Source organism: Bemisia tabaci, chromosome 8, assembly GCF_918797505.1.
Source record: "Bemisia tabaci chromosome 8, PGI_BMITA_v3".
NCBI classification, from domain to species: domain Eukaryota; kingdom Metazoa; phylum Arthropoda; class Insecta; order Hemiptera; family Aleyrodidae; genus Bemisia; species Bemisia tabaci.
The window spans coordinates 42,745,559-42,772,665 of NC_092800.1; the positions used below are offsets into that span (position 1 = coordinate 42,745,559).

The following is a 27,107-nucleotide window of genomic DNA, read 5'->3' on the forward strand; positions in this document are numbered from 1 at the left end:
TCATACGTTAGTGCGCCTTCAATTACATTTGATACCGTGCAATACTTTCGTGGTGGAATAGTTGCATTGGCGCCTACAAACCTAACAGGGATACTGCATGCATTGCGCAATGAGTGAAGTATCCCTGTTAGGTTTGTAGGCGCCAATGCAACTATTCCACCACGAAAGTATTGCACAGTATCCAATGTAATTGAAGGCGCATCAACGTATGAAAATTGACTATTACCTTCAACCACTGTTTGCCAAGTGGTAACTTCACGCCGAGTAAAACATTTTACAGGGTCCAAATTTTCAAAGAAGATACTCATGGTATAATCACCGTGTTTTAGCGCACTTTTTCGATGGCTCCTGACTCTAGAGTCCAGACTCTTGAAAACATTGACAAGAAAAAATACTCTTGATTTTATCGGATTTTTGCTTGAATCAAAACGAAATCCGCTTAAATTAAGAGGCTTGGTTCTTGATTCAAGCTAGATTCTGATTGAATCAAGAGTACTTTTTCTTGTCGATGTTTTTAAGAGTCTGGACACTAGATCCAATGTGGTTTTTTTTCCAGTGTGGTGTATTTTATTGCACTAAATGGCCCACTAGACAAGGTACGAATTTCAGTATTCTGATACATGTCTTTTTACCAAAATTTTACGTAAAACACGATGCGCACAACGAAAATTACCGAAATCAACTCCTTACGAAGATATTTAATGATTCTTGATGCGTGAATTCAAACCACCGCTCATGAAAACCCAATGCTCTACGTGATTCACATCGCGCGCTAAACGTTATCATGAGCGTCTCTGCGATAAAAAATCTGGCAACCTCCATCTTGACACTTTGGCTCAGCTATAGCAAATGACTTATAGTTTGAACAACACATGGTGGGAAATGAACATCGCTCGATTGAGAAGCTTGCTGAAACCGTTGTAGTGCGCGATTTGACTCACGTAGAGCTTTGAGTTTCTTGTGAGCGGGCAGTTCAAATTCCTCGTAACCATATGAAATAAAATGTTAATATCTCCGTTTGGAGTTGGTTTCAGTAATTTTCGTTGCGCGAATCGTGTTCTACGTGAAATTCTGGTTAAGAAGCATGTATCAGAATGCTTAAATTCGCACCTTGTCTATAGTGGTCCATTGCAACTTTATATTTTCGTCACACTGTGCTAGATGGATTCTCATCAGCGGGGCAATTATTGAAACTGATGGACAAAGCGGTAGACAAAGAAGACATAGGGAGTATGGAGCGATCTTATTGGTTGACATGGTTGGTTCTTATAGACTAAGGACGAAAATGATGGACTAACTGTCGGGTCTTTAGTGGGTTGCCGTTAGTTAGTCCATTATCTACCTCCTATGTCCATTGCCACCACCATGCTTCCACCAATAGGATCCCTCCAAATCCTTTTTGTCGTCTTTGTCTATAGCTTTGTCTATAAGTTTCAACAATCGACCCGCTGATCGCCCATTGGTATGACTCTGTTGCAGGACGGGACGGTAACGCCAGGCAACGCCTCGGGCCTCAACGACGGGGCAGCAGCGGTGGTGCTGATGAGCCGGGCGACGGCGGAGGCGCGGGGAGCCCAGGTGCTGGCCAAGATCGTGGGCTTGGCGACCGGCGGCGTGAGCCCGGCGCTCATGGGCACAGGCCCGATCCCGGCCGTGGAGAACCTCCTGGCCAAGGTCGGCTGGACCCTCCAAGAAGTGGACCTCTTCGAGCTGAACGAGGCCGCGGCCGCCCAGGCCTTGTCCGTCAACCGGGGGCTCGGGGTGGACCCGGCCAACGTCAACGTCCACGGCGGCGCCATCGCCCTCGGACACCCCCTCGGCGCCTCCGGCACCCGCGTCCTCGTCACCCTCATCCACGCCCTCCAGCGGACCGGCGGACACAAGGGGGTTGCTAGTCTCTGCATTGGCGGCGGTATGGGTATCGCGATTGCCATTGAGATCCCTTGAGGGATCACCACGAACCATGCTCGGAGAGTCCTGATTATTGAAATTGATAGACAAGGTTATAGACAAAACTATAGACAAAGCTATAGACAAAGCTATAATCAAAGCTATAATCAAAGCTATAACGAAGAAGGTCTAGGGAGTATGGAGCAATCCTCGAGATAGCAACTGCACGCTGAGTGTTGAAATTCTTAAACAAAGTGATTGACAAATGAGACAAAAGGGCTATTAAGGGATCTGATTGGTGTAAGCTGGTGGTTGCGATGGACGAGGGAGGTAGGTAATAGACTAACTCTGCCATGCTAAGGAAAAACGCCTTATGAACCCTGACAAGTTGCCAAATTTCCTCTGATGAAATACGAATTTATGGGGGAAGTTGTAAATATTTTTCTTTCAATTTTTCAGACTATTTTTTTCACAATTTGATCAATAATATCTGGAAATTTCAAGGAAAAATATGGATAAATTTCGTCAAAAGTACATGTTTTATCCGGAAAATTTGGCAACTCTCGAATGTTCATACGAAGTTCTTCTTTAGCACGGCAGAACTGCGGCAACCCACGAGAGACCCTTTAGTTAGTCCATCATTTCCTCCCTTAGTCTGTAAGAACCACCCATTTCAATCAATAGGATCGCTCCATACTCCCTATGTCTTCTTTGTCTTGAGCTTTGTCTATCAATCTAAACAATCAGCCTGCTGGTGGTTCTTACATACTATGGAGGGAAAATGTTGGACTAACTGTCGGGTCTCTTGTCGGTTGCCGTTAGTTAGTCCATTACTTATACCTCCTTTGTCTATTGCAACTAAGTACCTGCTTCCACCAATAGGATCCCACCATATCCTGATTGTCTTTAGTGTCGATAGCTTTGTCTATCGATTTCAATAATCGGCCCGCTGAGGCAAGAGACCCTCCATTCCTATCTTGGCAATGGTGAAAGCTTTTATTTTCTGGATTCCAACATTCAAATGTTGACTCACCTACTAAAGGATGTTGAACTATGTGTTTCCTTGTCCAAAATATTTTAAATGAAGAACACATCAGCACACACACCCTTATAAACGCTTGTCCTCACTCACAACATACTGAGCAACGGGAATTTCCATTTCCATTCACGATTTTGTTCTTTCTCGAGAGACTTTGGAGCCTTACATCAATATCCGCAATGATTAAGTTTTTGCGAGATCCCATGATTACCAAACTCACAGATATTTCTGGTCAAAAACTCAAGATTCTTCTGTGACGCGGTGGAAGCGATGATATTCGGGTATCATAACTGATGAAAGTAGCTTTGAAAGATAATTAACATGGAAAGTTTGCACACTGTGTCTTGTTAGCTGCGTTGTAAAAAAATGTTCCTACAAATAGCGCCTTCACTTTGGGCGGATGCGACCCGCACTACTCAAAAGTTGAAATAGTTGTATCTGACCCCTGGTGTTTACTTCAGTATTATTTTCGCATGCATTCGCTGCCACCTCATCAACGCTTCATTATTAAGGAAGGAGCTATCGAGATTTTCTGGATAAAATTGAAAGAATTTGCTATTTTTCTTCGCATTTCATGTCTCTCCCTCTGATCCACATAGAGCTCCTTTATTGAATGTTTAAAACGGGCATCCATTGCCCACAAGACATAAAAATATTGCAAATATGCGGTAAGAAATTACAATTGATACTTCAATTTTATTTTTGCGTTATGCGACTTGGGAATTTGTTACCATATTTTATACCGTGCGATTATTATAATTAGAATTAAGAACAAATGTGTGACACGATTTGTGAAAATTTTCTTGAACTTTATTACAACAAAAAGATGATGAGAAAGAATTTTGCTGTGTTTGCCTTTTTTTGGTTTAGTTGTGACACATGAACTTCAGTCTCCCTTTTCCCCATGTTTTCATCACAATTTCAATTTTTGACGTAAAATACTTCTTTAACTCCTCTCTAGAACGAGAGAGATGAGAACATCAAATCGGTTCAATACAATTAATTTGTTTTTTTCTTCAACTCAAATGAGATTTATAATACATTAAGATGCAAAAAATCTCTTAACATTTTGATAAGATCCTTATTACGAATACGAATTTTTTACAGTTATAGCTTGCTTTGTCCGATACAGTCACAAATACTCCGAAAAATTATGAAATCTTCTACACAGACTTTCAGTGTTGAGTGCAGAGAAAAGTTAATCAAGCATTCAAAACTCTAAACGATCTAGCACGGTTTTTTTCGGACATAAAATTGATGTAAGCATTATTTACAATAGAGACCTCACATTTAAACTTTAATAATTTCGAGAAAATTACACTACAGTGAGTGTCCATTGACATTTCAAGGATACATTTTTTAATTAGCACATTTTAACAGAGCACCATTGAAAAAACAATTGCGTGGGCACATCTTACAATTTCTGAGGAGTCGCACAAACGCTTAAACATTAAAAAATTTACATAGAGATCTTTTTACCTCTCGAGATAACGTCACCCTCCGACCAAAGCATCGCAAGCGCCATACGACGTTTAAAAATTTCCGCCGTCATTTTATTTTGTTTAAAGAGACATTGTTGGTTAAATCTATTTGAAAATTTCACTGAATTTTATTGGCAGCACACAGAAAATTCAGTGAAATTTTCGGACAGCTTCGTTGAAAACTTTTTCTGTAAAAAAATAAAATGGCGGCGGAAATTTGGAAACGTCGCATTACGCTTGTGATACTTTGGCCAGAAGGTGGCGATAAATTTTTTTCGCCTATTATGACACTACATTTGTTAAAACTAGTGCAGCCTTGGGTCGGAGATGCACCTCCTCAAAAGAAACACTATCACCCTCCTCGTACACAGAATTCATACTCGACACATACACAACTAACTTGGACGCGGACGGAATCTCAAGCTTCCTCAGATCCAAAGTCTCAAAGTGACTCCCAAGGTTGACAACAGTCAGGAAAAACTCCTCCCCGTACGTCCTCACAACCAGGATCACCCAATCGGCAGGCACCTTGACAGCCAGCTCCCCGTACTTCACCACATCGTGTTTCTTCAAGTCGACCAACCTCCTATAAACCTTAAAATGGCTCTTCGGCTCAGCCGCCTGCCTCTCGTGGTTCCTCTCCGCGTAGCCCGGATGCACCGGGAGCCAGGTATCCTTGCTCGTCGAGAACCCTGCACTCACGGATCCGTCCCACAAGAAGGGCGACCGCTCCGGGTCCCGCGAGAACTGGACGTACCTGTCCTTCCCGGCGTTGAGCCCCGGCGGGTCCACGGTCTCGTCCCAGCGGATGAAGGTATCCTCCATGGCCAGCTCGTCGCCCATGTACGTGAAGACGGTGCCCGGTAACAGGAACTGGATCATGTGGATGCCGTCGACTAGCTCCTCGCCGAACCGGGAGGCCACTCGATGGACGTCATGGTTCCCGATCACCCAATTTGCCCACTTCCCTTCGGGCATGTTCAGGTACCACGAGTGGATCGTCTTCTCGAAGTCGTACGCGTCCGACTGCCGGTTCAGATCCGTGATGAAGAGGAAGTTGAAGGGGAAGTGGGCGCCGTCTACCGTTGCGTTCCCGTAGTACCGCATGACGTCGGAGATCGGCGAGTAGGCCTCCGTCGTCATGAATCGCGTCCCGACGTGGCGCGTCATCAGTGACGTCACTTCATCGTCATCGAAATCGCCGTCCTGGTTTGCCTGCGGCCGGGCTGAGCTGGAGTAGCTATCCAAGACCTCCCGGAACTGGTAGATCATGTCGAAGGTCTCCGGTTGGTCGAGCGTGTATTTATGGTCGTAGTATTCGTGGTCCGTGGCTACGAACCCGACCTTGAAAGATCGTGGCTCGTCTAAGAGGCGAGTGTCTTCGAACATGGTGTGAACGGCGTCCATCCGGAAGCCATCGACGCCCTTGTCCAACCAGAATCTCAGGACGTCCTTCATCTCTTTGACGACGAGCGGATTGCGGTAGTTGAGGTCGGGTTGCTTGTGGTGGAACTGGTGTAAGTAGTACTGTTGGCGATCGTCGTTCCAGGTCCAAGCCGATCCGCCGAAGAAGCTCACCCAGTTGTTCGGTGGATGCCGGACTCCGTCGACCATCACCGCGTCTCGCCACACGTAGTAGTCGGTGTAAGGGGGGATTTTCTGGACGGAGTTCTGGAACCACGCGTGTTCGTCACTCGAGTGGTTCGGGACGAAGTCCAGGATGAGTTTCATCCCGTGGGAGTGCACGGCGGTTTTCAGTTTGTCGAAGTCGTCCATCGTCCCGAAGAGCGGTTCGATGTTCCGGTAGTCGGAGATGTCGTAGCCGAAGTCCGCCATCGGGGAGGTGAAGAAGGGTGAGATCCAGATGGCGGTGATGCCGAGGTCTTTCAGGTAGTCGATTTTTTCGGTGATGCCGTTCAGGTCGCCGACCCCATCGCCGTCGCTGTCTTTGAAGGAGCGCGGGTAGATTTGGTAGATGACGCCGCTTTGCCACCAGTCCAGCGGTTCTTTCGGCTTGCAAGAGCGACGCGTGGAAGAAAAGAGCCAGACTCAATGTTAGGATGAGCCTCATGATCTCCGTTTGATACCTGAAATCAACGTAAGAATAAAAATGAAACAAGCGGGAAGCTCAAATGGACGAATTTCTGTCGAAGAGCAGTTAGTCAATTCAGGCATTTTATCAAATGCCTAGGCCGGTAGTCAAATTTTGACAATTTACGGAATTCTGTAAATTTATGGCCAGGCGTTCACGGGTTTTCAATATTTTGGGAGAATGACTCTTCAAATCCGCGAACTTTTTCCTTTTTACATGCCTTTAGTACATTTAAATGTTAAAATATTAAAAAATTATTTGTTTTATGACGTGCTGACAATTTCATGAGAAATGTGCATTCTGCGTCTTAAAATTGTTTAAAATACTATTGTATGCTGCATATTTTACAGAGAATTCGTTCGTACAGAAGCAACGAATTATTTTGTCTAAAATTAGGGTAAAAAATCAAAATTTCAATCGTGGTAAGAATATTTGACTATTTGCCTATGCATTTGACAAAATGCCAGATTTGACTAATTGCCTTCGACATTTCTACCAAACAGAAGTATGCGGGTTGGGAAATATGGGGTGTGCTCGTTAGTTCTCGAGCGGTAAGAATGAATGGGAATCATGAAGCGCCAGTGACGTCAATGGCAACGGAGCCGCCGCTGCAAGTTCTCCGTGGTGGTCTTCAACTCATGAGCCCTGTCCATAACGCTGTTTTCCCATGTCCACGGCTCATGATTTGTCCCATACAGTCGGCAAATAGTTCCGTTTGGTGAATTTAAATCCCGCTTTTCCGTACACTATTATACATATTGTTTCTTATCCAGCTCACCACGAGCGTGCCCCACCTTTCCCACCCGCACGTAGTTCTGTTTGGTAGAGATAAGTCCAAATATGCGTGTATTAGAAAGGCTCTTAGAGGTTGGGGAGTCAGTGACGTCTTTTAAAAGAAAACGTGCCAATTTTTTCACCAGTAAGAAAACACCTTTCTTAAAAAGAAAAAAAGGAGAAAAAAACCTAAAACTCCTAGGTTTGGCTATGCTTTTAAACTATAGGCACCTTGTATCAGAAATTTTTCAGTGTGTCAACATTGTTGCTCTTTTTTTTATTGCAAAGACAAATAACATTGTCGTTAGAGGAGTAAATTTTGGAGAAATTATTAATGTCGTCCACTCTTTGATTAAAAGCACTTGGTTATGGAATGCTGATAACTCCTCAATTTAGAAGAAACAACTTAATCGGCCCGAAACACTGACAAAGAAACAACTTAAATCGGAACTAAGGCCGCAAATAATAAAAAGAACACATAAAATAAAATAAAAAGCCCGGGACGTTTCGCAAGGATCACGCGTTTTTTACTAATTTTTCAACTTCAAAATCAAAATTCCAATTTTTTACCGGTTTTTTTGCAAGTGTGATCCCTACGAACCGTCCCGGGCTTTTTGTTTTATTTTATGAGTTCTTTTTATTATTTGCGGCCTTAGTCTCGATTTAAGTTGTTCTCCTCAATTTACTAATCACTGATGAATTGGTATGCAATTGAAACGCAGCAAGACTAATACGAATATTCTAGAGCTCTGGTGGCGGATTAAAAACTAAAAGCACTCGCTATCAGCTGAACGCTTGAAAAAAGAACTGGCTCAACTCCTAATAGGTAACAAATATTACATTGCAATCATTGAAGGAAAAAAAGACGTGAGATTCTCTGTGTGTTACTGTGAATGTTTCTCTGTTTAAAGACATATAACACCAGTGGAAACTGTCTCGTAATCCAGGTGAAATCCAAGATTAGAGCGGAATTTGGTACGCTGTGGTGCATTAGAGTGACCCTGTCAAACATAGGAAAGTGTTTCGATGGGATTTTTTTTTTTAAAGTTTTACTCCTTAAACTTGATTCATTTGACCAAAAAATACCTATGCCAAGTTTCAGCCGAATCTGATCACATCAGCCTCTGCCTGTAGATAGGTGTTTCCTCATTGCGTTTTCAGCAAAATATGTTATGCGACCAAAGGGAAAGGTGTAAAAAAATCAAGGTGTTGGATGGGACAACAATATATTTCATGGAATAGATATTACTCAAAACGAAGCGTTTTCTAGGCTAAAAATGTACATGAAAATCAACAGACAAGAGTCAACATTTTTCGATTTGACGGAAACTTTGAGTAGGTGGGTGATTAATAAAGACTGAAACATCCGGCATTGCCCAAACTGAGCCACTCCATTCCGTATTTTTCCGCGCCGAATGTGATCATGATTTGTTGCCTAACTGGAAGTTAGAAGGCGCTTTTTAGATCGTCTGTTTACCTAATACAGCTGATACTAACGAATCTAGGTAGAGAGAAAAAAGGTGGCCATTATTAACTTATTAAGACACTTCGAAATGAAGGCGCGTCTTACCAATACGAAAAACTTCTGCATGTATTCACAGAAAATATTTTTGAATGTGAAATAATAACAATTAGGCGTCCCCTTAAAAAAATCCTTTCAATCATATGATTTGCCAAGAGGCATATCAAACCATCTCTTTTCCCCCTGTTTGATCATGGTTTGATTTTGCCATCTTGCGCTTTCATTCTTGATCTATTATTGTTCAAAATTTTGAAATTGTGAAACTATTTGTTTATGATTTAGGGAAAATGACAATGAAACATCTAGCTGAAAGCCATTTAAATCAGGACCGGATTAAGGGGGTGGCCACGTGGGCCGCGGCCCATGACGACAAATCTAGGGGCGGCAAATTTTGCAATTTTTTTAAATGTAGGTATAAAAAAATCGGATTTAGAAAGAAAAATCACAAACGAGAAAAGGCTACAAAATCTCTCATTTCCTGAGAGTATAGTAATTTCTGATTTTTTCGTCTTTCAGTGATACAAGAGACAGCACCTTTAATTAGTCGAGTTAAGAGAGAAACCATGCAAACACGCAATTTGGCCTGGATTTGGACTTGGGGAGAAATGATGACGAAGCCTTGAGATGAAAAGGAGAAGCCCTCGGCGCGACAATCGGCATGTAACACATATTAGCGCCTACAAGACTGCACGAATACTTCACGCATTGCATCAGACACAGTGCGGTTATTGTGGTAAGCGTGAAACGGATAGCACCTACAAGAATGCATGAATACTTCACGCATTGCGCCAAACACAGTGCGGTCAGCGTGAAACGCATAGCGCCTACAAGACTGCGTGAATACTTCACGCATTGCGCCAAACACGGTGCGGCGGCGGAAGTTAAAATCATTAAACCAAATTTTGTGTTTGTTCTTTTATACTTTTTTCGTTCATTTCTTACAAATGAAGGGCCTTGTCTCCCCAGAGATAGGTTTACGGAACTGAATTTTCGCGCGAAGTTCCGTGAACTTTTGCTAGTAGTGTTGACAGGGCTTACGCAAAAAATGTGTTCAACACGAGTGAACGCGTCTCATGCACCCTTCTCCCTCCGGCACGTTCACTTGATGGTTTTTATTGATGTTTCAAAATGAATGAGAAGAGGGCAGCAAAATACAGGCGGCCCATGGGCGGCAAGTAGGTAAATCCGGCCATGTATTTATCCGCGCCGAACGGAATCATAATTTTTTGCCTAACTGGAAGTTAGAAGGCGCTTTTTCGATCGTCTGTTTACCTAATTCAGCTGATACTGACGAATCTAGGTAGAGAGAAAAAAGGGGGCCATTATTAAGGCACTCAGAAATTAAAGCGTACCAACACGAAAAACTTCTGCTTATTCACAAAAAATATTTTTGAATGTGAAATAATAACAATTAGGTAACTATTACTTAATGATTTAGGGAAAATGACGATAAAAACATCGAGCTGAAAGCCATTTAAATGACCATTTTTAAACCGCTTAATTGACTTTTAACTCGATGTTTCATCATACCTTTTCCCAGTTGACTGCAGAGCCAGCTAAATTTTTGGCATTCCAGTGTATTTATCTATGATTGTGCCGCTTCAATTTGTTGATCTGTCTCCCATGGTTTCTTGCCAAGTATGAGGGCTCCCCATTATACCTACCTTGCACCATTATCTCATGATGCCTGTTTACACGATGTGTATTAAGGCAATACTTCATGGAGGAAATTATTTGCGGGAATGACTGATAATCTCAATTTTTTTCGGCGAAAAGAACAGCTTAAAAAGCTCCCTATCCTAATTTTTGTCGCTACAATAATTACATTTTGTAACTAAAATATGGCAAAATACGGCCTCCACATGTGTTTTAAAATTTTACCGAGTTCCAGCGTTAGTCTACCATTCCAAATGTATAGTTCGTTTCTCAAAAGTATTTTCTCTCTGAAACAGCACGCGACGCAGCCTGGTGACCGAGTTAGAAACTACCACAAAAGAAAATCGCCTGTACATAGGTAGAGCTCAGTCAAAAAGGATGTGAAAATACAGAAAATAATCTACTTTAAAAGAACTCATAAAAGAGAAAATTTGGGATTCTAAAGAAGGAAAATTCCAAGCACGCTAATAAGCTCGTGTTAACACACGTTTATGTTCATGCAAGAATTTCCGGAGGAGAAAATAATAATCAGAAAGTAAAGTAGGTACAATAAGTAAGCATGAAATAGAATTAAGTCACTCACCTAACGATAAATTATAGATATCCAGTATTTACCGGTCACTGCTTAATTAGTATCGCGTGTCACCGTTTGAAAAAAATTGAAGGTACCTGGAAGAAAATTTATCAGCATGTTACGTCTGTGTAATTTTAGATATTTGATAAGCACATCCCTATTAAAGTGTACTCCTTTGAAGTGGAGGCACTTAAAGGGCACCGTTTGACAGTCACAAAAAATGAATAACTACATGTTCACACCGCACATCACAACTGGAATATGAACTGGAGTAGAACAAAATGCAAATATTTGTCGTTTTATGATTTATCTTATCAGCGTACGAGAGAGAATGGCTAAAAACGTGGGTAGCTATTCCAAGTCTATTGCAAATAGTTTTCAATTAGTTGCAATCAGTTTTCTGTAAAGTAACACACGTTGGCTACATCTCCAACTTACTGTCTATTGCAAATAGCCTAGAAGCTGTGAATTCTCATAAGATGTATATCCTCATCTTATTTATGGAATTTGATGAAAATAATTATGAATGCAGCTTAATGGATACGTAGGTGCACTACGAAGTCTCATGTAAAATCACTTACATTCAAGGTAGAAAGAAAATAATGCACGCTATTCAGTACACAGGAATTAACCGCTTGGTTAAAATAAAATTAAAGCGATTCTGTATAGTAGGACGCGAGGCCTTCAGATCGGAGACAGCTCGCTCAATGATGACAGTGTCTTATCTATACAGCATGCTCAAATTCAAGTTCAGGCTTACATCAATTCCAGTTCATACTCAACTTGAACTGGAGTAGCTTTCCATTGTGAAAAAGTCACATTCAGAGACCGACAAAAATATTTATACAGTGATACTTCACGATTAATATTATTTGTCCATTTGGTCCGCACACACATACACATACTGCGGTGGTTAGAATTTTTCTCTTAATACTCTGTTGGCTGTTGCAAATTCACATTTACTTATTTGCGGATCGTACAGTGTGTGTATGCTGTCGAATGGATTGGGTGGAATTGATGGTACATGATGAAGTACTGCAAAATTCACAATTTCACACTAACGCCTGGATGCAATTACTATACAGGCTCCGAGGTCGTCCGTGTTGCATGCATCGAAAAGTGAAGGCGTTAGCCTTTGACTGGCAACACTTATTAGTCCCTTAGTAGATTCGATTCAACTAGGTATGCCTTAATAACTCGAAGATTTCCGTGTTCCATATCCATTTAAATAAAGTCAAACTGTTTTGCTCGAATAGATACTTTCATTGAGATACCTTTATTTATCCTCTTACTTTTTTGGGTTTTATGCTGACTGTTTGGGGGCGTTTTTTGCGAAGGATCAAAATATAGGTACTTATTTTTTATCCTAATTAGAGAGTTCTTAAGGGAGCGTCCAGAAAATACCAACGTTTCGGGGGGAGGGGGAGATGAACCTGCGTGCCTCTGCGCTCAATCGCGTTACCTAATTATTGAGGGCGTCTTCGTTTATAAAGCGTTACAAGAGGAGGGGGGTCGAAAATGCTAAAAAAGTGTGTATCGCCATTATGTTATATTTCGCATATTATATGAGTGCTGCTCCCTGAAGATAGGGACTTCGAAACTATGAGAGTACTAGGTGAGAGGCCTGGTTTCCCGTTTCTAATCAGGTTCTTTCCGAGAATCGAGGATTTTTGTCAATTTTTGAAAAATGCTGATCGCGCGAACCAACGTGCGGAGCTTTTTAGACCACTTGTCGCATTCCTCGGGTCATTTTACAGAGTACTAGCTTTATTTCGGCCCGATTGGAGAACAACCGAATTGGACCTCGAAATAGACTATTTTCTGGAAAGAAAAAATGCCAGGAAAACTTACGATGGGCGCATCCATGATTATAACTCCTTCAGTAAAAATGAGAAGAGCCGACGAAAAATAAAAACTGAGACTTTGGAAGATGAGTAAAAAGAAAGGAGTAAAAATACACAACAACCCGTGCGGATCTCAGTGTAAAGCGCAACTGATCTTAGGATAAGCTAATGCCTGCATTGAACAAAACAAAGTTCAAGCAAATACACGCGGAGCGTACTTATTTTTATCTTCAAGAATAGTTTTCAGCAGTGGTGGCTTTGATGTGTCTGATAAGGACGCGACTTCACGATCTCTTTTTTCAGGAGACCAATAATGCCAGGTGTTCGGGAAAGAACGTCGCGTCGCGTTGTGTTGGCATCAGGGCCGGATTTAGGTACCATTGTAAAGTCGTATGTCGACGGTGAAACTACCAAACCACGTATCTCGTTTGCGGTGTTTAAAAATCTACGCTCACATTTTATTTTTTTGAAGTAGACCAAATCAATATCATTCCTTGAAATTTTCACGGAATTTTCTCCGCACAAAGAGGAAAAATCACAGAAATTTTCAAGACTGGATGCTAAGTAGTTTTTCATTTAAAAAATAAAGTATGACAGGAAGTCTGCGACGTCGCAAACCGAGATACGTGGTTTGGTAGTTTCACCGTCGATGTGTATGTATGTACTAGACGGGCATCTAGGCCCTAGGGACCCATACTGCCATGCTTAGGAAGAACGCCGTATGAGCCTTCAGGCGTTGCCTAATTTCAGTTCGTAAATCACGAATATTCGGGAAAATTTAAGGGTTCCCAGCCAATTTTGGAAAAAAAAATCCCTGACTTTTCCAGGTTTTCCAGGCCAAAATGAAAATTTTTCGGGGCCTTTTTCCGTGGAAAAAACTCAAATAATTTGCCCTAAAAGAGACAGCGCGCGCATTTTTCGGTTTTTGTAAAAACTCCTCTATTTTCATCAATTTTTGATCTGGTTCAGCTTTTTTTTTAAATAAAAACCAGGCTAGGATAGTATCATAATACAAATGAAATAAAAAAAACTTAAAATGTGTTGGAAAAAAAAATTGGCGAAATATAAACGCCTTCTTAAACGATACATGCATTGGTGAAAGCAAATGATTTTTCAATTTGTTTCATTTACTCATAGTAGTATTGGATTTGATCATGGTATTGCTGCTATGCTAAGGAAAAGAGCACTAAACAGATTCTTTTAAAAAATAATCCAACCTGCAGTTTTCGTTCTGCAGACTATTAAGAATTATTCTTAAAAAAAACTGAGAAATGCATATATATTTTTTTTAAATGAGCGTATTGTCCAGGGAAAAAAAGGCAGAGGCAGCAGGTATGGAACACCCCCCAGCTCAGGGGAGGACTTCGGGAGGCCTCCCCCGGAAAATTTTTGAAATTTTAACTCTACTTGAGCGCATCTCGAGGCACTTGTGGCGCTAATCTTCCTTTAATTTCTGCCTAAAAATCACCCAGTTTTTTACATTTTAAGGATAAAATACTTTGAAATTGTTGCATTCAACAGGTTTTTCTATTTATAGGCATCCTCTCAAGGGCCACGGCGACAGAGACTTACCGTTGAAGAAGGTCTTTTTGCAACATCCAGACTTTCTGGGGGGGGGGGGGGCAGATGATACTATTTCCAATTCTAGGGGGGGCCAGGCTCCCCCTGGCCCCCCTTCCTACACCTCTGTCGAAGAGGAGTGAAGAAGAGTGGCTAGCTCCTGTGATCTCTTTTTTCATTAGACGCAACCGGTTGCACAAGATGCCCCCATCATTATGGCTGACCTGCAGGGGGAGCCACCGAACACTTCCGAGTAGTTCCGATTCGTTCCGAATGCCGATAAAGAGGATGAGTTGGCGGAAAATTCAAAACACAACGAAGGAATTGCAATTTCAATTTTAATTCTTTTATTTTTATTTGTTTACTTATTAAATTTTTCTTCTCAGTACTTGAAAAAATTCCAGAATTTTGGAGCAAAGTCCCAGACTTTTCCATGTTTTCCAGGCCATTTTTTTCCCCTGACTTTTCCAGGTTATCCAGGTTTTCCAGATAGCTGGGAACCCTGAAGTCTGCAACGTCGCAAATGGAGGAACGTCGTCTCTCATTTTGCCCAAAAAGAAGTATGTATAAAATTGAAGGCATTATGACTGGCCTCTCTCAACTTCTATTCGTCTGTAACGATAAACAATGGGACGCGTTTGCTACGGCGCCTTGATACAACTATACAACCTCGACGGATGTCCGTATTGCGTTCAAAAAATTGAAGGCGTTTTGCTTTCCTACGCATAATACCTGTAGTTGAGTCGATCGACAAACGCGTTGGTCGGCGGTGACGGGGACTTGATGCAACTATTTAAGCTTGTTGGATGTCCGTATCGGTCCGACTGAAGTGCGAAACCACGTATCTCCATTGCGGTGTTTCAAAATTTCCGCTCTTAATTCATCCCTTCCATGAGAACCAAATCTTCTGCTGTCGAATACGAAAAATCATGGAGAATTTAAGTTTTATGATGACCAGTTTCTCGAAAGAAAAATAAAATTTCTAATTAGTAAACGTTTTCCTTCCAATTTTTCAGATATTTTTGTTAGAATTTTTACCTAAATTTTCTGAAAATTTCAGGAAAAAATATCCCTAGCTTTCCTTAAAAATAAACACTTTGTGGAGGGAAATTTGACAACTCTCAAATGTTCATTCGGCGTTTTTTCTTAGCACGGCAGCATACTACGAAGTTCTTCTCCCCTCCTTTCCCTTCCCCTCTCTCCATTTCCCTTCTCAACTTACTATTTTATTTTATTTTTCCCTTACAAAGGGACAAGTGAAACAGTAACAGTGTGATTCCCTTTGTTTCTCAAGGGTAGGCTTTACGGCTTTACATAGGCGTAGCTAGGTCATTTTGCTCGGGGGGTTAATGGGATATGCCCAGTACAGAGGGGGGTCTGGGAGGCCTTTTCAGGGAAATTTTTGAAATTTAATCTGAATTTGGACGCATTTTAAGGCTCCCATGAGGCAGATTTTCCATCAATTTCTGCTGAAAAATTATGTTTATTTGTTTTGCTTTCAGCAAAGAATACTTTCGAATTGTTGCATTCAATAGATCCGGAATTTTTTTGGAATTTTAACTCTATTTGAACGCATATTGAGGCTTCCATGATGAAAATTTTAGAAAGTACTGACTGAATGAACACACGGTGCGGTGTTTTCATTTAAGACTGTACATTCAGAGAGATAATCATCCTTTACAAAGGTCTTTTCTCACCACCCAGAATTTCTGGGAAGGGATACTGTTTTCCATTCTAATTTTCTCTACTCATTTCAATTTAATCTTCTTCTTCAACTATTCAATTGTTGGAATTCCCTGACTTCCCATAACCTTCTACCAAAACCTCCACGTGGATTCTTTCTTTGGCTTACGCTGACTTTTGCTTAAGTATAGACAAAATTTCCGCTTGCAGAGAATAAAATGAAGCAAAAAGGCACTTAATTTGCAAAAAGGCATTCTCTCAAAGGACCAGCTGAAGTTGCTGAGCCGGCGCGCCACCCACAAAATTCCTTAATTTTTCAAGTGAATTTCCTGACTTTTCAAGGTGTTGCAGATTGTTGGAAACCCTGTGTCCTTAAGCAACGCTGTTGTTACATTATTAGACATTCCCTTTAAAATTTGAAATGTTCATTGACTATACAGGCAGATGAGATAGTGTCATTATTTTCATTGAAAAAAAGAAGGATGCAGAGTTTCAGAGAAAAGAATGATGTAAAATAAATATGTAATTTATTTGCAAAGCGTTTATGCAAGTGTACAATTCTTTGGACATTGAACAGAGAGAAAATGATGAACCTTTGAGACAACTGGAAGGAAGAATTATGGGATTATTCTTATTTCTATTTTTTCCTACCTTTCTTACACTTTCACTTGTTACAGTGGCCAAAATTTCGAAAAATTTTGTGTCAATCTTAAATTTACAATTTTTGATGGCTAAATTTAAAAACACACAATTGTAGCCTAATGGCCGCATTGAAAAGAGAATCTCGCTAATCAAAGATTGAAACTACCTTCAGATCTTAAGAATAGAGATGCCCATCTCGATACCATTGAGCTACATGCTACCGATTAAATTTCTTATTGTTAAGATCTAAATTCTGGAACCAAAATATTTGGGCAAAAAAATGTAAAAAGGGAGGTAATCCCTCTATCACTACGAAAAAAATGACAGAATTGCAGGATTATAAAAAATAAGCGACAAAACTCATCGAAAATGAGGGAGAAAAATTTTGAACCATTGAAATAATTTTTTTTAGCCTAAAATTTCAGTGAACAACAACTACAGATGGTCATTTGGTAGGAATATACCTACAGCAAATTTTAACTTGAAAAATTATCATTCAAAGGGATTTGATGCCAGTAATGTAATAGCACAAGTATTAAAGTTTGTTGTGGTCGAAGAAAATCTTGCAATAAATATCCTTCGTAAAAAATGAACAACTCCTTTGGAGAAGAGTTCAGGAAAAAAAAGTTATAGATTCACACTTAATTCTATAAAGTTGAGCAAAAAAGTCACATCTACATAGCAGTGTTTCGAAATCTCATCTCCTATTTCGATTTTTTGGAAGGCAACTTACCAACACTTTTGCTTAAAATTTTGTGGAAATAGTCTTCATGTTGGCAAGAAAAATTGCAGCAATTTTTGAGAGGAGATGTTGGTTGGTTTCCTTCCACAAAAATTGTAATAAGAGATGAGATTTCGAAACACTGTTATGTAGATGTGACTGTTTTGCTTAACTCTCTCCAATTATGCTGCCCTGCCAGGATAGAAAGTCGTATGAGTCCTCCAATGTTACCACATTTAGTTCAATAATATAAGAGTTTTCAGGAGTATCTGAGAATATTTTTCTTCCAGTTCGTCGGAGAATTTTATTCCCAATAAAAAATCTGAAAATTTCGAGAGAAAATATTCTTAATTCTCCTTAAAAATAAACATTCTATCGCTGGAAATTAGGCAACTTTTGAGTGCTCATACGGTATTTTTTCTTACATCGGCAGTATGAATCATCTAAACTTCTGGAAATTTGAAATTCGACTGCATTACTATAGAAATTAATCAAAATACTGCCATTGAATTTAATGCTATATGTTTAGCCTAGATTTCACATGAATATGCAACTAAGTCAATCAGCCTTTTCAGAGTGAAATTGGCCGATAATTCTTTGCCAAAAGATGAAAATCAGATGGGATGCCTTCACTACCGTAAGTAATTTCAGGAATGAGCCTTCCTCTTCTGCTATTCATGTAGAAAATTTCTCACAGAGAATTCATTACAGGGAACAACATTTGACAAAGCAATGCAAATGAATGTTTTCCTACAGGTATTTCACTATTTGGCAGAAAAACTTGTTTACCAGTTATCACTATGAAAAAACGTTTGACATTACAGCCCCCTTATACATACATACGGCAATTTCAACAAATACTATATTCTTCAGGGGGAAGAACATATGGAAAGTGAAACTACCAAACATGAACCGATCTCATTTGCAGTGTTCTAAAATCTCCTATCCTATTTTACTTTTCTGAAGGCGAAAAAGTCAACATCATTCCTTGGAGTTTTAACCGAATTTCCTTGTACCAAGAAGTAAAATCACAATGTTTTAGAGAATTGACATTGATTAGTTTACCATTTAAAAAATAAAGTAAGATAGGAAGTCGCAAACCGAGATACGTAGTTTGGGAGTTTCACCATCTATATGTATAACATTGCATACCTAAATGCTTCATGTATTAATTGTTCTGCTGATGCCACTGGTGTACCAGTCAATTTAAGAGGCATTACGATCCTGACAGAGAATAAGAACAATTTTATTGGAACTTCAATATTTTTGTGTTCTTACCATGCAGTGGTCACAAAAGATTCTTTAATCAAAAGTTATGAAACCTGGCGGCTTCAGCAGTTACATTCTTATTTAGCTAAACAATAGCATGGTATAATGGTAAGCATTTTGACTAAATCCCTGTAATCTGACAAGTTAAAATTAGCTGTTAGATACCTACTTAATTATGGAATAAAATTGTAGATTTTCTTGAGATTTTAGACTATTCAAAAAATGTTGGTGTCAAGTTGACAGGCCTCTTGAGACAAGATGTCTGCAAGTTTGAAAGGACAAAAATAAAAAATAAACTAATAAAGATATATATAAACAAAAACATATCATGATAATAAAAATATTAATCATTAACAAAAACACAAAATGAATCAAATACACTGCCAATAAGTGGCTGGTCTACACTTTGAATGGCGATTTTTTTTTACACATAAAAGATAAGTAAATTAAAAAAATAAACCTTTTATGGACGAAGGAGAGACATCAAAAAGTTAAATGTCCATTTATGGTTGGGGATTTTCCCCCTCTACATTTTCAAATAAGGTAATCTTACTCACGTTGCTTATTTTTTAGTCATTCCATTGTTACAAAGATTCTTAAATGATAGATCAGTTTTCACTTTTTTTCCATCGAAAACTTAGAGATAGAAATTGTAGCTATTGCACTTTAGTAATAAATTTTTTATCTGATAAAGGCACAGAAAATAACAAAAATTAAAGAGGAATAATTGTTGGATGTGTAACTGTTACTTATAAAAGCAATGGGGACAGAGGAACATTTGTTACTAGAAGTCTACCAGCGAGTTGCAGAAAAGAGAGATATTGTTGCATCATTCTCTACCAAATCAGTTGATAGAAAAAAGGTCATAAAACTTTTGAAAAATACAGGATATTGCATTAAAAATTTGTGGGGAACCAAAAAGGTTCTCTCTCCTGGAATTACAGTGAATTCATATTTGTGTAGAGGCACGTCAGTCGGTGGACGACTTTTTTCTTACCCCAGCTTGAGGTATTTGAAACTTTAGAGCAACACATGTCACTATGCATATTAGGTGCCAAAACACTGCGGAAAAAAAAAGTATTTAAAAATGAGAAAGTCATGAAAGGGAATAGTTTTTCAGCGGAAGAATTTCTGAGATTTACAAAATTTGAAATGACGCATAAGGAGGACATCCGAAAATTACCAAATGTGATATAATTATGACGAGTGGAGAATACCATCAAAATCAATAAAACAAAAAAAAAAAAAAAAAAAAACTTAATGGAAAACTTGAAGAGAAAATGGTGCAAATATCGAAAAAGTATTCACTCTTTTGGCAAAATCTATTTTTTGTTCAAATGGTTGAAAATACAAGGATACATTTGTGCATTCATACTAATTCAGAGTTAAGACAATTTAAAACAAGAACTAAAGAAATAAGAGACAAGTTGCTTTTTCCTGATAGTCTCTTTTCTGCAACAGCTGGAGCAAAACGAAAAAAATAAATAAATAAATAACGATGTGAATTATCATCATTGGTCTTTTGCAAAGTTGAGAGATTCTTGGACGTACTAAGTTGTGTTTAAGTTGTAGGACCTCTATTCTTCTCCAAAAATGCTTTTGGTGCAAGTAGGAAAATTAAAACAGCCCCTGCAAAAAAAATCGATGTCTGCTCACAAATTCATGAGCTAATATTTTCAATTACCCCTCAATAATACAAGGAAGCTTCAAGTAGAGAATCAAACAACCATGGGCCATGTGCTAATAGACAGGGTTTGAATTAAAGCCCTGGGCAACCTGTTCTCTCTTCAAGATTTTAAAAGAAAAACTAATTACACAACGGGACGTCTGGATATCCATCCTTAAACGAGATAAAAGTGCTTACAACTTAATATTAGTTGAGCGACAAAAAATATAAGTTCCATTTGATTTATGTTAAAAATACTATAAATATCTCATTCAGAAGTTGATTTTCAAACTTCCCGTTACGTAAATCGTTTCCTACATAATATTATGAAAAGAAAACATGTGACATTATGGTCTTGTTCAAACCTTGTCTAGTGACCAAGTGTTGTATCTTAGAAGACAAAGATAGGAGGCACCAATGCTGGAGATTCTGAAAGTTTTGACATCAATTTTTTTGCAAAAGCCCCCTTCAGTTGAGGGAAGATTGATTTGTGAAGATTGTGTCTTTGTGATTGATTTAGCATTCACAGCCAAAAACCAAGAAAGGTAGTCTTTAGTTTTGAGCACTTGGAAAAAGAATGAGAAGAACTTAAAACTTAGACAGCACTTATCATGAAATTGATTCAACTTTCTTGGTAAATAAATAAATAAAAAAAATTCTTACTTCAGGAGTAGATCACAAAAACAAAAATAAATAAATAAACATTATGAAAACAATAATAACTAAAAATTAAACTTAATTTTTGTCTCACAAAAAATAAATGAATGAAAAAAAAATATAAAGTGATTTTCAAAAGAGAGAAAAAAAAAATCATGCTGAGACAAGGTGAAAAGAAATGAAACTGAAATTTGAATGGCAAGAGAGTTTTTTGACTTAAAATGTAAGTTTATCTTTTCAAAATTGAGTTGGCAAAATTTACTGAATACAGTCTTAGGATGAAATCAGATGAACTCAAGTTGGAATTAGTTTTGCTGGATTAAACGTTTGAAGCCGAAAGACCAACTCTTTCAGCCTGTGCAACATAGAAAAGATTCTTAACAGTTTTTAGAAGACTGGCTAATGCTAGGAGACATAAAGGTAAACATTGTGATAGCTTTCGTACGTAAATACCTAAACATATCTGCTGATGAACAGATTACAATTAAGTATCACATAGTATATCACACGAAGAGTTAAAGGGAAACTTTTTGGATTTTGATATAGAATTGACTGATCGAAAAATAAACAGCTAACATTTGGATGTTGCGTGCAGAACTTTTAAAAGCACAAGACCCAAATTTAATCGGCATTTACTCCAAGTTCCTTTATTATTTATTACTAGAAATACATGTTCCAAACCTCTAAGGCTTTACTTACAAGTTTATTCATTTGTAAAAAATACAGACTTGCGAGTAGCATTGACACAAAATATTATTTACGTAAGTTTCAGCTGAGTTCAACGGTAATGTCAACATAACTTGGGCCGCTTTAACCAATTAAATTTGGGCCCTTGTCTGCAGCTTTGGAACTCAACCACACTAATTTTCCATTAACTCTTCCTTACTAAGTTTAAAAAAATTATCAGACTTTTAATAATGTTATTAAAAAGACTTAAAAACATTATTGACATGGAGAGGACATACAACTGCCTGATCATTTTTTTTTATTCTTCTTCTTTTTAAGACACTTCAAAGATTCCTAGCAACTCCTTCCCTTATTTGACTGAACAGTTTACAAGATATTAGGATTGCTGCCACCTCAAAAAAGATTGGAAGACAATAAGTAGACTGAAAATAAGCGCAAGGAGTTAAAAAGCAAGAGCATAGCTAACTTGTATTATTGTAGCTGTTAACAACTAAATGCATGAATTTGCAGATAATTAAAAACTGAAATGAGTAGGTAAAAGATAGTGACAATTTTGATAAAATCCATGGATCTATAATTTATAGATGAACTTTTCAAACAGTCACCATTACTTCGTAAGATGCCATGCTCCTTTACCCCTTGTGCCTAATAGTTTGTTTTCCCTTTTTAAGTTTGAAACATTGAATATTAAAATAATTTAAGTTGACAAACATCAAAACTGATGGACTATGGTTTAAAAACTTTTCACAGATATGTCGAAAATGAGATATTGCTTAAATGTTATACAATGCAGTCGGACAAAACACCAACTAGAGTCTGAGAAGACACGCAAAATCATAAAGAATGAGAGAACAAAAAAAAAGAAGCTTCTTTGAATTACGACTGCCGATTTTTTTACAATATCTAACCTAAAACGAAACAACTAAAATCTGGTATAACAACACGATCCACCTCGTTAACTAGAAAGGATGCTTACAATTTACACAAATGGCTTTTTATACGTAGCTGGTTATTATACAATTTTCTTTTTCCCTTCATTTTGAGGTTAGGGAGCAGAGGTTACATTGAGATTTTAGGGGAAAATACCTCAAATGGAGGAGAGAAATCGACTCAAGGTGTTTACAAATGGATAATAAAACACTCATTGACCATGATCGGACAAAAAGAAAAGGGCATGGATTTTGTCTCACGCCTAAAACATAAACTTCAAAATTCATTTCTGAAAAATTTTGTCAAGCTGTAAAAATAAAGGCAAAAATGAGAGATAAGAACTGAGTTTTAATTTCATATTCTGCATATTTTGACTTTTTATTGTGAGAAAAAACTTTCAGGTGATTCAGAATTCTAGGAAAAAACATTCACTGATTTGGAAAGACGCTGTGAAATTTTTATTCTTCACCTCTTTCTAATTTTTACAATAATTTTAAACTTTCATGAGGGTATTAAAATTTGTAGACACCTTGCTGCGATAATTACGCAACTTAAATCTTTCGAAACTTCTTCTGAAATATAAATATCTTTTTTAAAAATATTTAAAAAATATAGAAATAATATAATAAAAGTAGTTCTCTTTTTATATCACAAATAAAACAACAATAATAAAATATGAGGATAAAAATACCTTGATACATTTTTTGATAAAATAAATTTTTACTTTCGAGGAGAGAATTTAGGGTTGCTTGGCCCGTGCAAAAATGATCTGAGTTCATATGTGTCAGTTTTGTGTTCAGTTGCTGTATCAAGATCTGACTTACAGAAGATAATCATTCGAATATCAGTGTGTAAGGATATACGACCAGATTTAGAACTGGAAAACCTGAAAGACAAGCAAAAAATTAGACACAATTCTGAAAAAATGGAATAGAAAAGAATATGTCCGATGATGTTAGTTTTCATAATAAATCATTTAAAGAACAAAAAACAATATTTTCAGGTGAATGCTACATATTCTGTTGTTCAGAAATGTTTCACTTTTTTCTTCCTATCTTAACGTTACTTTCCTTTACTTTTCCCTTTCCTTTACTTCACTTTACTTTTTTCCTTTCGTTTCTTTTTCTTCTTTCTTTCTATATTTCAGGGCTAGATTTTCAGCACCCCACATCTCTATTTCCTTTGCGTTGAAAATTACGTTTGTTGGTTAAAAGTGACCCGAGAAACTCAAACTTACTCTCAAAATTAAGTGTTCCTTCTTACGCACTTTTTTGAGTTGTAAATGGACTATTTCTTTAGTATGGAGAAATTTTGGTTAAAACAGTTGAATCTTACAGAGAGAGTACTGCAATTCACTTTTGGCGAAAGTGCAAATTTGTACAACTTTATGAGGTTACTAACGAATGAAAATGTTCAGAATGGATTTTCAAAAGAGGACGTACCTAAGATGAATGAGATAACGCAACCACTTCCGATCAATATGATTGGAGTTGGCTGGCATGTACAATGTTCGCTGACGCAAAAAAGTGTGAGTGTTGGGAGGCATGTCAGAGAGATCATAAGCAACAACGAACATTTTGATCACAGTTCCGAGTGGGTTCATTAACGTAACTTGAATAGTACCACTCCGAGGCACTACATATCCCTTTTTCCCTAAATTGATATGAGCCTGAAAAGTGAGAAACACAATAGTTAGTACCTAATTTTGGATGTGCAAACCAATCGAAGTATCGTGATTGAGACTTTAATATGAATATTATTGAGTGTGGCCTTCATTCAAGAGCAGGGTGTCTACTGAGGTCCACAAAAATATAAGAAGTACTTTTTAGGTACTTAAGGAAAAATTTAAATACCTCGCCTTGGAGAAAAGTTAAGTACTTTTTAAGTACCTTTTCGCAACGTATCGTAATTCTTCGATTTTGGCACTGCTGCGCGCTTTACTTCGGCTATTCCCGTGGCCTTTTCGGCTGTTTCCATCAAATCGAGGGAAATGCCTTGTTCTGCTCCTCTACAACAACCACGCTCTTACAGGCTGACATTGTACTAATACGTCTGACGGCCAACGCACAGAGGATTGCATAACTATCAGGCGATCGAACTGAACGCGCAGCGCAAAATGCAAAAAATTACGGACCTTCCGCAAGATTTACGTACTTTTTCTGGACTTTCCAGACTTTAGGGACTGGTAGACACCCTGAAGAGATAATGTGCTAGTCAATACAGATCTATCTCACAACATCCTTGGCGGTATGCTCATTAATTTGAATGAAAATGGGCCTGTTGCAAGCTTTTGCTAGAGCAAAACTAAGAGTTGTTTCTGATAAATAATGCCTCAAAAATCACAATGAGCGCATCTGAAATGCACTCATAACTTCACAATCTGCGAAAGAAATTTGCCGTTTTTTGAGCTTCCCGCTTCAAAAACGATACTACAGCACAGGTGAACAACGTGTCAGAGGAGTCGTTCCATCGTCGGCAAAATTCAACATGGCCGACGGCAATCCGCTAAAACACATGTGATGGGACAAGATAACACCTGACCTTGATAAGACCAGATAACAATCGGCGTGTTTACTTTCATATTTTCCTCGCCCGCCTTGATTGACCTTGAACTCTCCTCGAATTACACGCAGAACTGCAGAAGCGTAGGCCATGATGAATATTGCTGACGATGGAGAGACTCTTCTAACATAATGTTCACCTGTGCCGTAGTATCGTTTGTGAAGTAGGAAGCTTAAAAAACCGCAAATTTCTTACGCAGATTGTGAAGTTATGAGTGCATTTCAGACTTTGCCGATGCACTCATCATGATTTTTGAGGCATTATCCAAAGGAAACGACTCTTATTTTTGCTCTAGCAAAAGTTTGCATTTTGAAGTTTTCATACAGGATTTCAAAAATTTCAAATCAGGTTTCAAGGATAAAAGATTTTTCGACTTACAAGATACGGTGCTGAAACTTTGTCCCGATCTCCGAGGGTGTAAAAGAATACAGTTACAGGAAGAATGAGATGAGATGGGCAGAATGCACCACTTGCTCCGAGATCAGCTGTGAAACCATGGACAGTGCTCACAGGCTCCAAACGACCGTTTAGGACGGACTCTTCAAAATTACCCAACAGCGACGAGTTGGTCTGAGGAGAGGGCCACGACAAAGAGTACTTTGGTTCCGTGCTCACGGGTGAGTTGCCTTCACTTTCGCTCTCACAAGGTGATGGGTCGTACAAAGCACTGAAAGAGTAAAAATAGGTTATGAAGCAGGTCTCTTAAGGAATAACTGGACATTCTTCAAAAAAACTTAATTTAAAGACTGTTTGCTTTTCACTACACTGAATTTCAACGAGTCATATCATCTCAGAACTACTTCTATTTTCCGACTTAGAAAGTCAAGATAATGCCAAAGCCCCTCCCCCCTCCAAAAAAAAAATTAGAAATAGGTGAGTGTGAAAAATTTAGTAGTTCAAAAATCTGGTTTAAAGCAAAAGTGACTAAAAGCTCAGTTCTGTTCAAATTTTTCATCGATTTAACTGTAACTCCACAGGTCATGAGTACAAAAATACACAGAAAAAATGAAATTTCTGATTTAATAATTTTGTAGGTGAAAAAAATTGTCCCAACATGTTTCAATGTGAATATTACAATGAAAATATTAGACTTCCACACTTGTAAAATGTACATTTGAAACATGTTGGACATATTTTGTAACAATTTAATTTTTAAATCAGCAATCCATTTTATTCCCTGTGGCTGAGAGCAACTTATTAAAGAACATTCTCCCTCTTGGAGCATACATTTTTGAACAAACACATGCATGGATGTACATTTTTTTAAAAAAAATTGCACTCTTAAAAATTTTGCCTCTGATAAGAAAAGTCCTTCCTCCCATAAACGGACACGTTTATTTTGATCTTGACGTGAGAACCTTCAAAATAAAACTAACCATCGAATAGCTGAGACAGAGTTGATGGAGCTATCGAAATCGAAGTGAGTTGAGGCCGGTCTTCGTGCTGGGGCGGGACTGTTCGCGAGGGGTAGGCCTGTGCGATGGTGAAAGACCATTGAAGCTGCTGAGTCCAGGGAGCGTCTGAACTTTTCCTTGTCTAAAGCAGATGGTACAGGACGTGATCCATTCTGGAAAAAATCAACGATTCAAATTGAGTAAGAGTTCATATTTGAAGAGACCAAGATCCTGCAAAATCTACACTTTCAAACATGAAATTATGTGTTAACATAGAAAGAATTCTTGGTTTTTCAAGAAATTTTAGAAGAAAAATGTGGGAACACGTCTTGGAAACGAATACCTATTTGGCTCAAGCAGATTGCAGTGGACGCGCGGGTCGTAAGATAGAATGTAGGAGTTTTTTAGCCAACACGCGTTCAAAATTCAGCATAAAGTTGTAAATCTTGGAACGGAGGGAAAAA

General features: G+C 38.5%; 3 protein-coding genes across 12 annotated transcripts in view; 1 reads left to right on the top strand and 2 right to left on the bottom strand.

The window, feature by feature from the left end:
* LOC109030380 (acetyl-CoA acetyltransferase) overlaps window positions 1-3,769 on the top strand; it is a 19,021-nt gene extending 15,252 nt beyond the window's left edge. The window contains exon 7 of the mRNA XM_072303756.1: window positions 1,480-3,769. Coding sequence (XP_072159857.1) covers window positions 1,480-1,947 — 468 coding nt within the window. The 3' untranslated portion in view covers window positions 1,948-3,769. The remainder of the gene's footprint in view (window positions 1-1,479) is intronic.
* On the bottom strand, window positions 3,551-13,036 carry LOC109030361 (maltase 2). Of its 3 annotated transcripts, none has more exons than XM_019041293.2 (3): window positions 12,880-13,036; window positions 11,038-11,123; window positions 3,551-6,497 (listed from the first exon to the last, which is right to left on the bottom strand). In XM_019041293.2, the coding sequence occupies exon 3, from the start codon at window positions 6,244-6,246 to the stop codon at window positions 4,693-4,695; it is 1,554 nt and encodes a 517-aa protein (XP_018896838.2). In that variant the 5' UTR covers window positions 6,247-6,497; window positions 11,038-11,123; window positions 12,880-13,036; the 3' UTR covers window positions 3,551-4,692. The 3 variants fall into 3 exon arrangements, with proteins under 3 accessions (XP_018896838.2, XP_018896853.2, XP_018896845.2); XM_019041308.2 differs by lacking the exon at window positions 12,880-13,036 and adding an exon at window positions 11,610-11,667; XM_019041300.2 differs by lacking the exon at window positions 12,880-13,036 and having other exon boundaries at window positions 11,038-11,571.
* A 3,589-nt stretch (window positions 13,037-16,625) lies between these two features.
* The window catches only part of atos (atos homolog atossa), a 146,001-nt gene continuing 135,519 nt past the window's right edge, over window positions 16,626-27,107 (bottom strand). For all 8 annotated transcript variants that reach the window (XM_019041252.2, XM_072303298.1, XM_019041243.2 and 5 more), the window contains 4 exons: window positions 26,626-26,816; window positions 25,628-25,916; window positions 24,130-24,356; window positions 16,626-23,573 (listed from right to left, as the gene is read on the bottom strand). In XM_019041252.2, coding sequence (XP_018896797.2) covers window positions 23,408-23,573; window positions 24,130-24,356; window positions 25,628-25,916; window positions 26,626-26,816 — 873 coding nt within the window. In that variant the 3' untranslated portion in view covers window positions 16,626-23,407. The remainder of the gene's footprint in view (window positions 23,574-24,129; window positions 24,357-25,627; window positions 25,917-26,625; window positions 26,817-27,107) is intronic.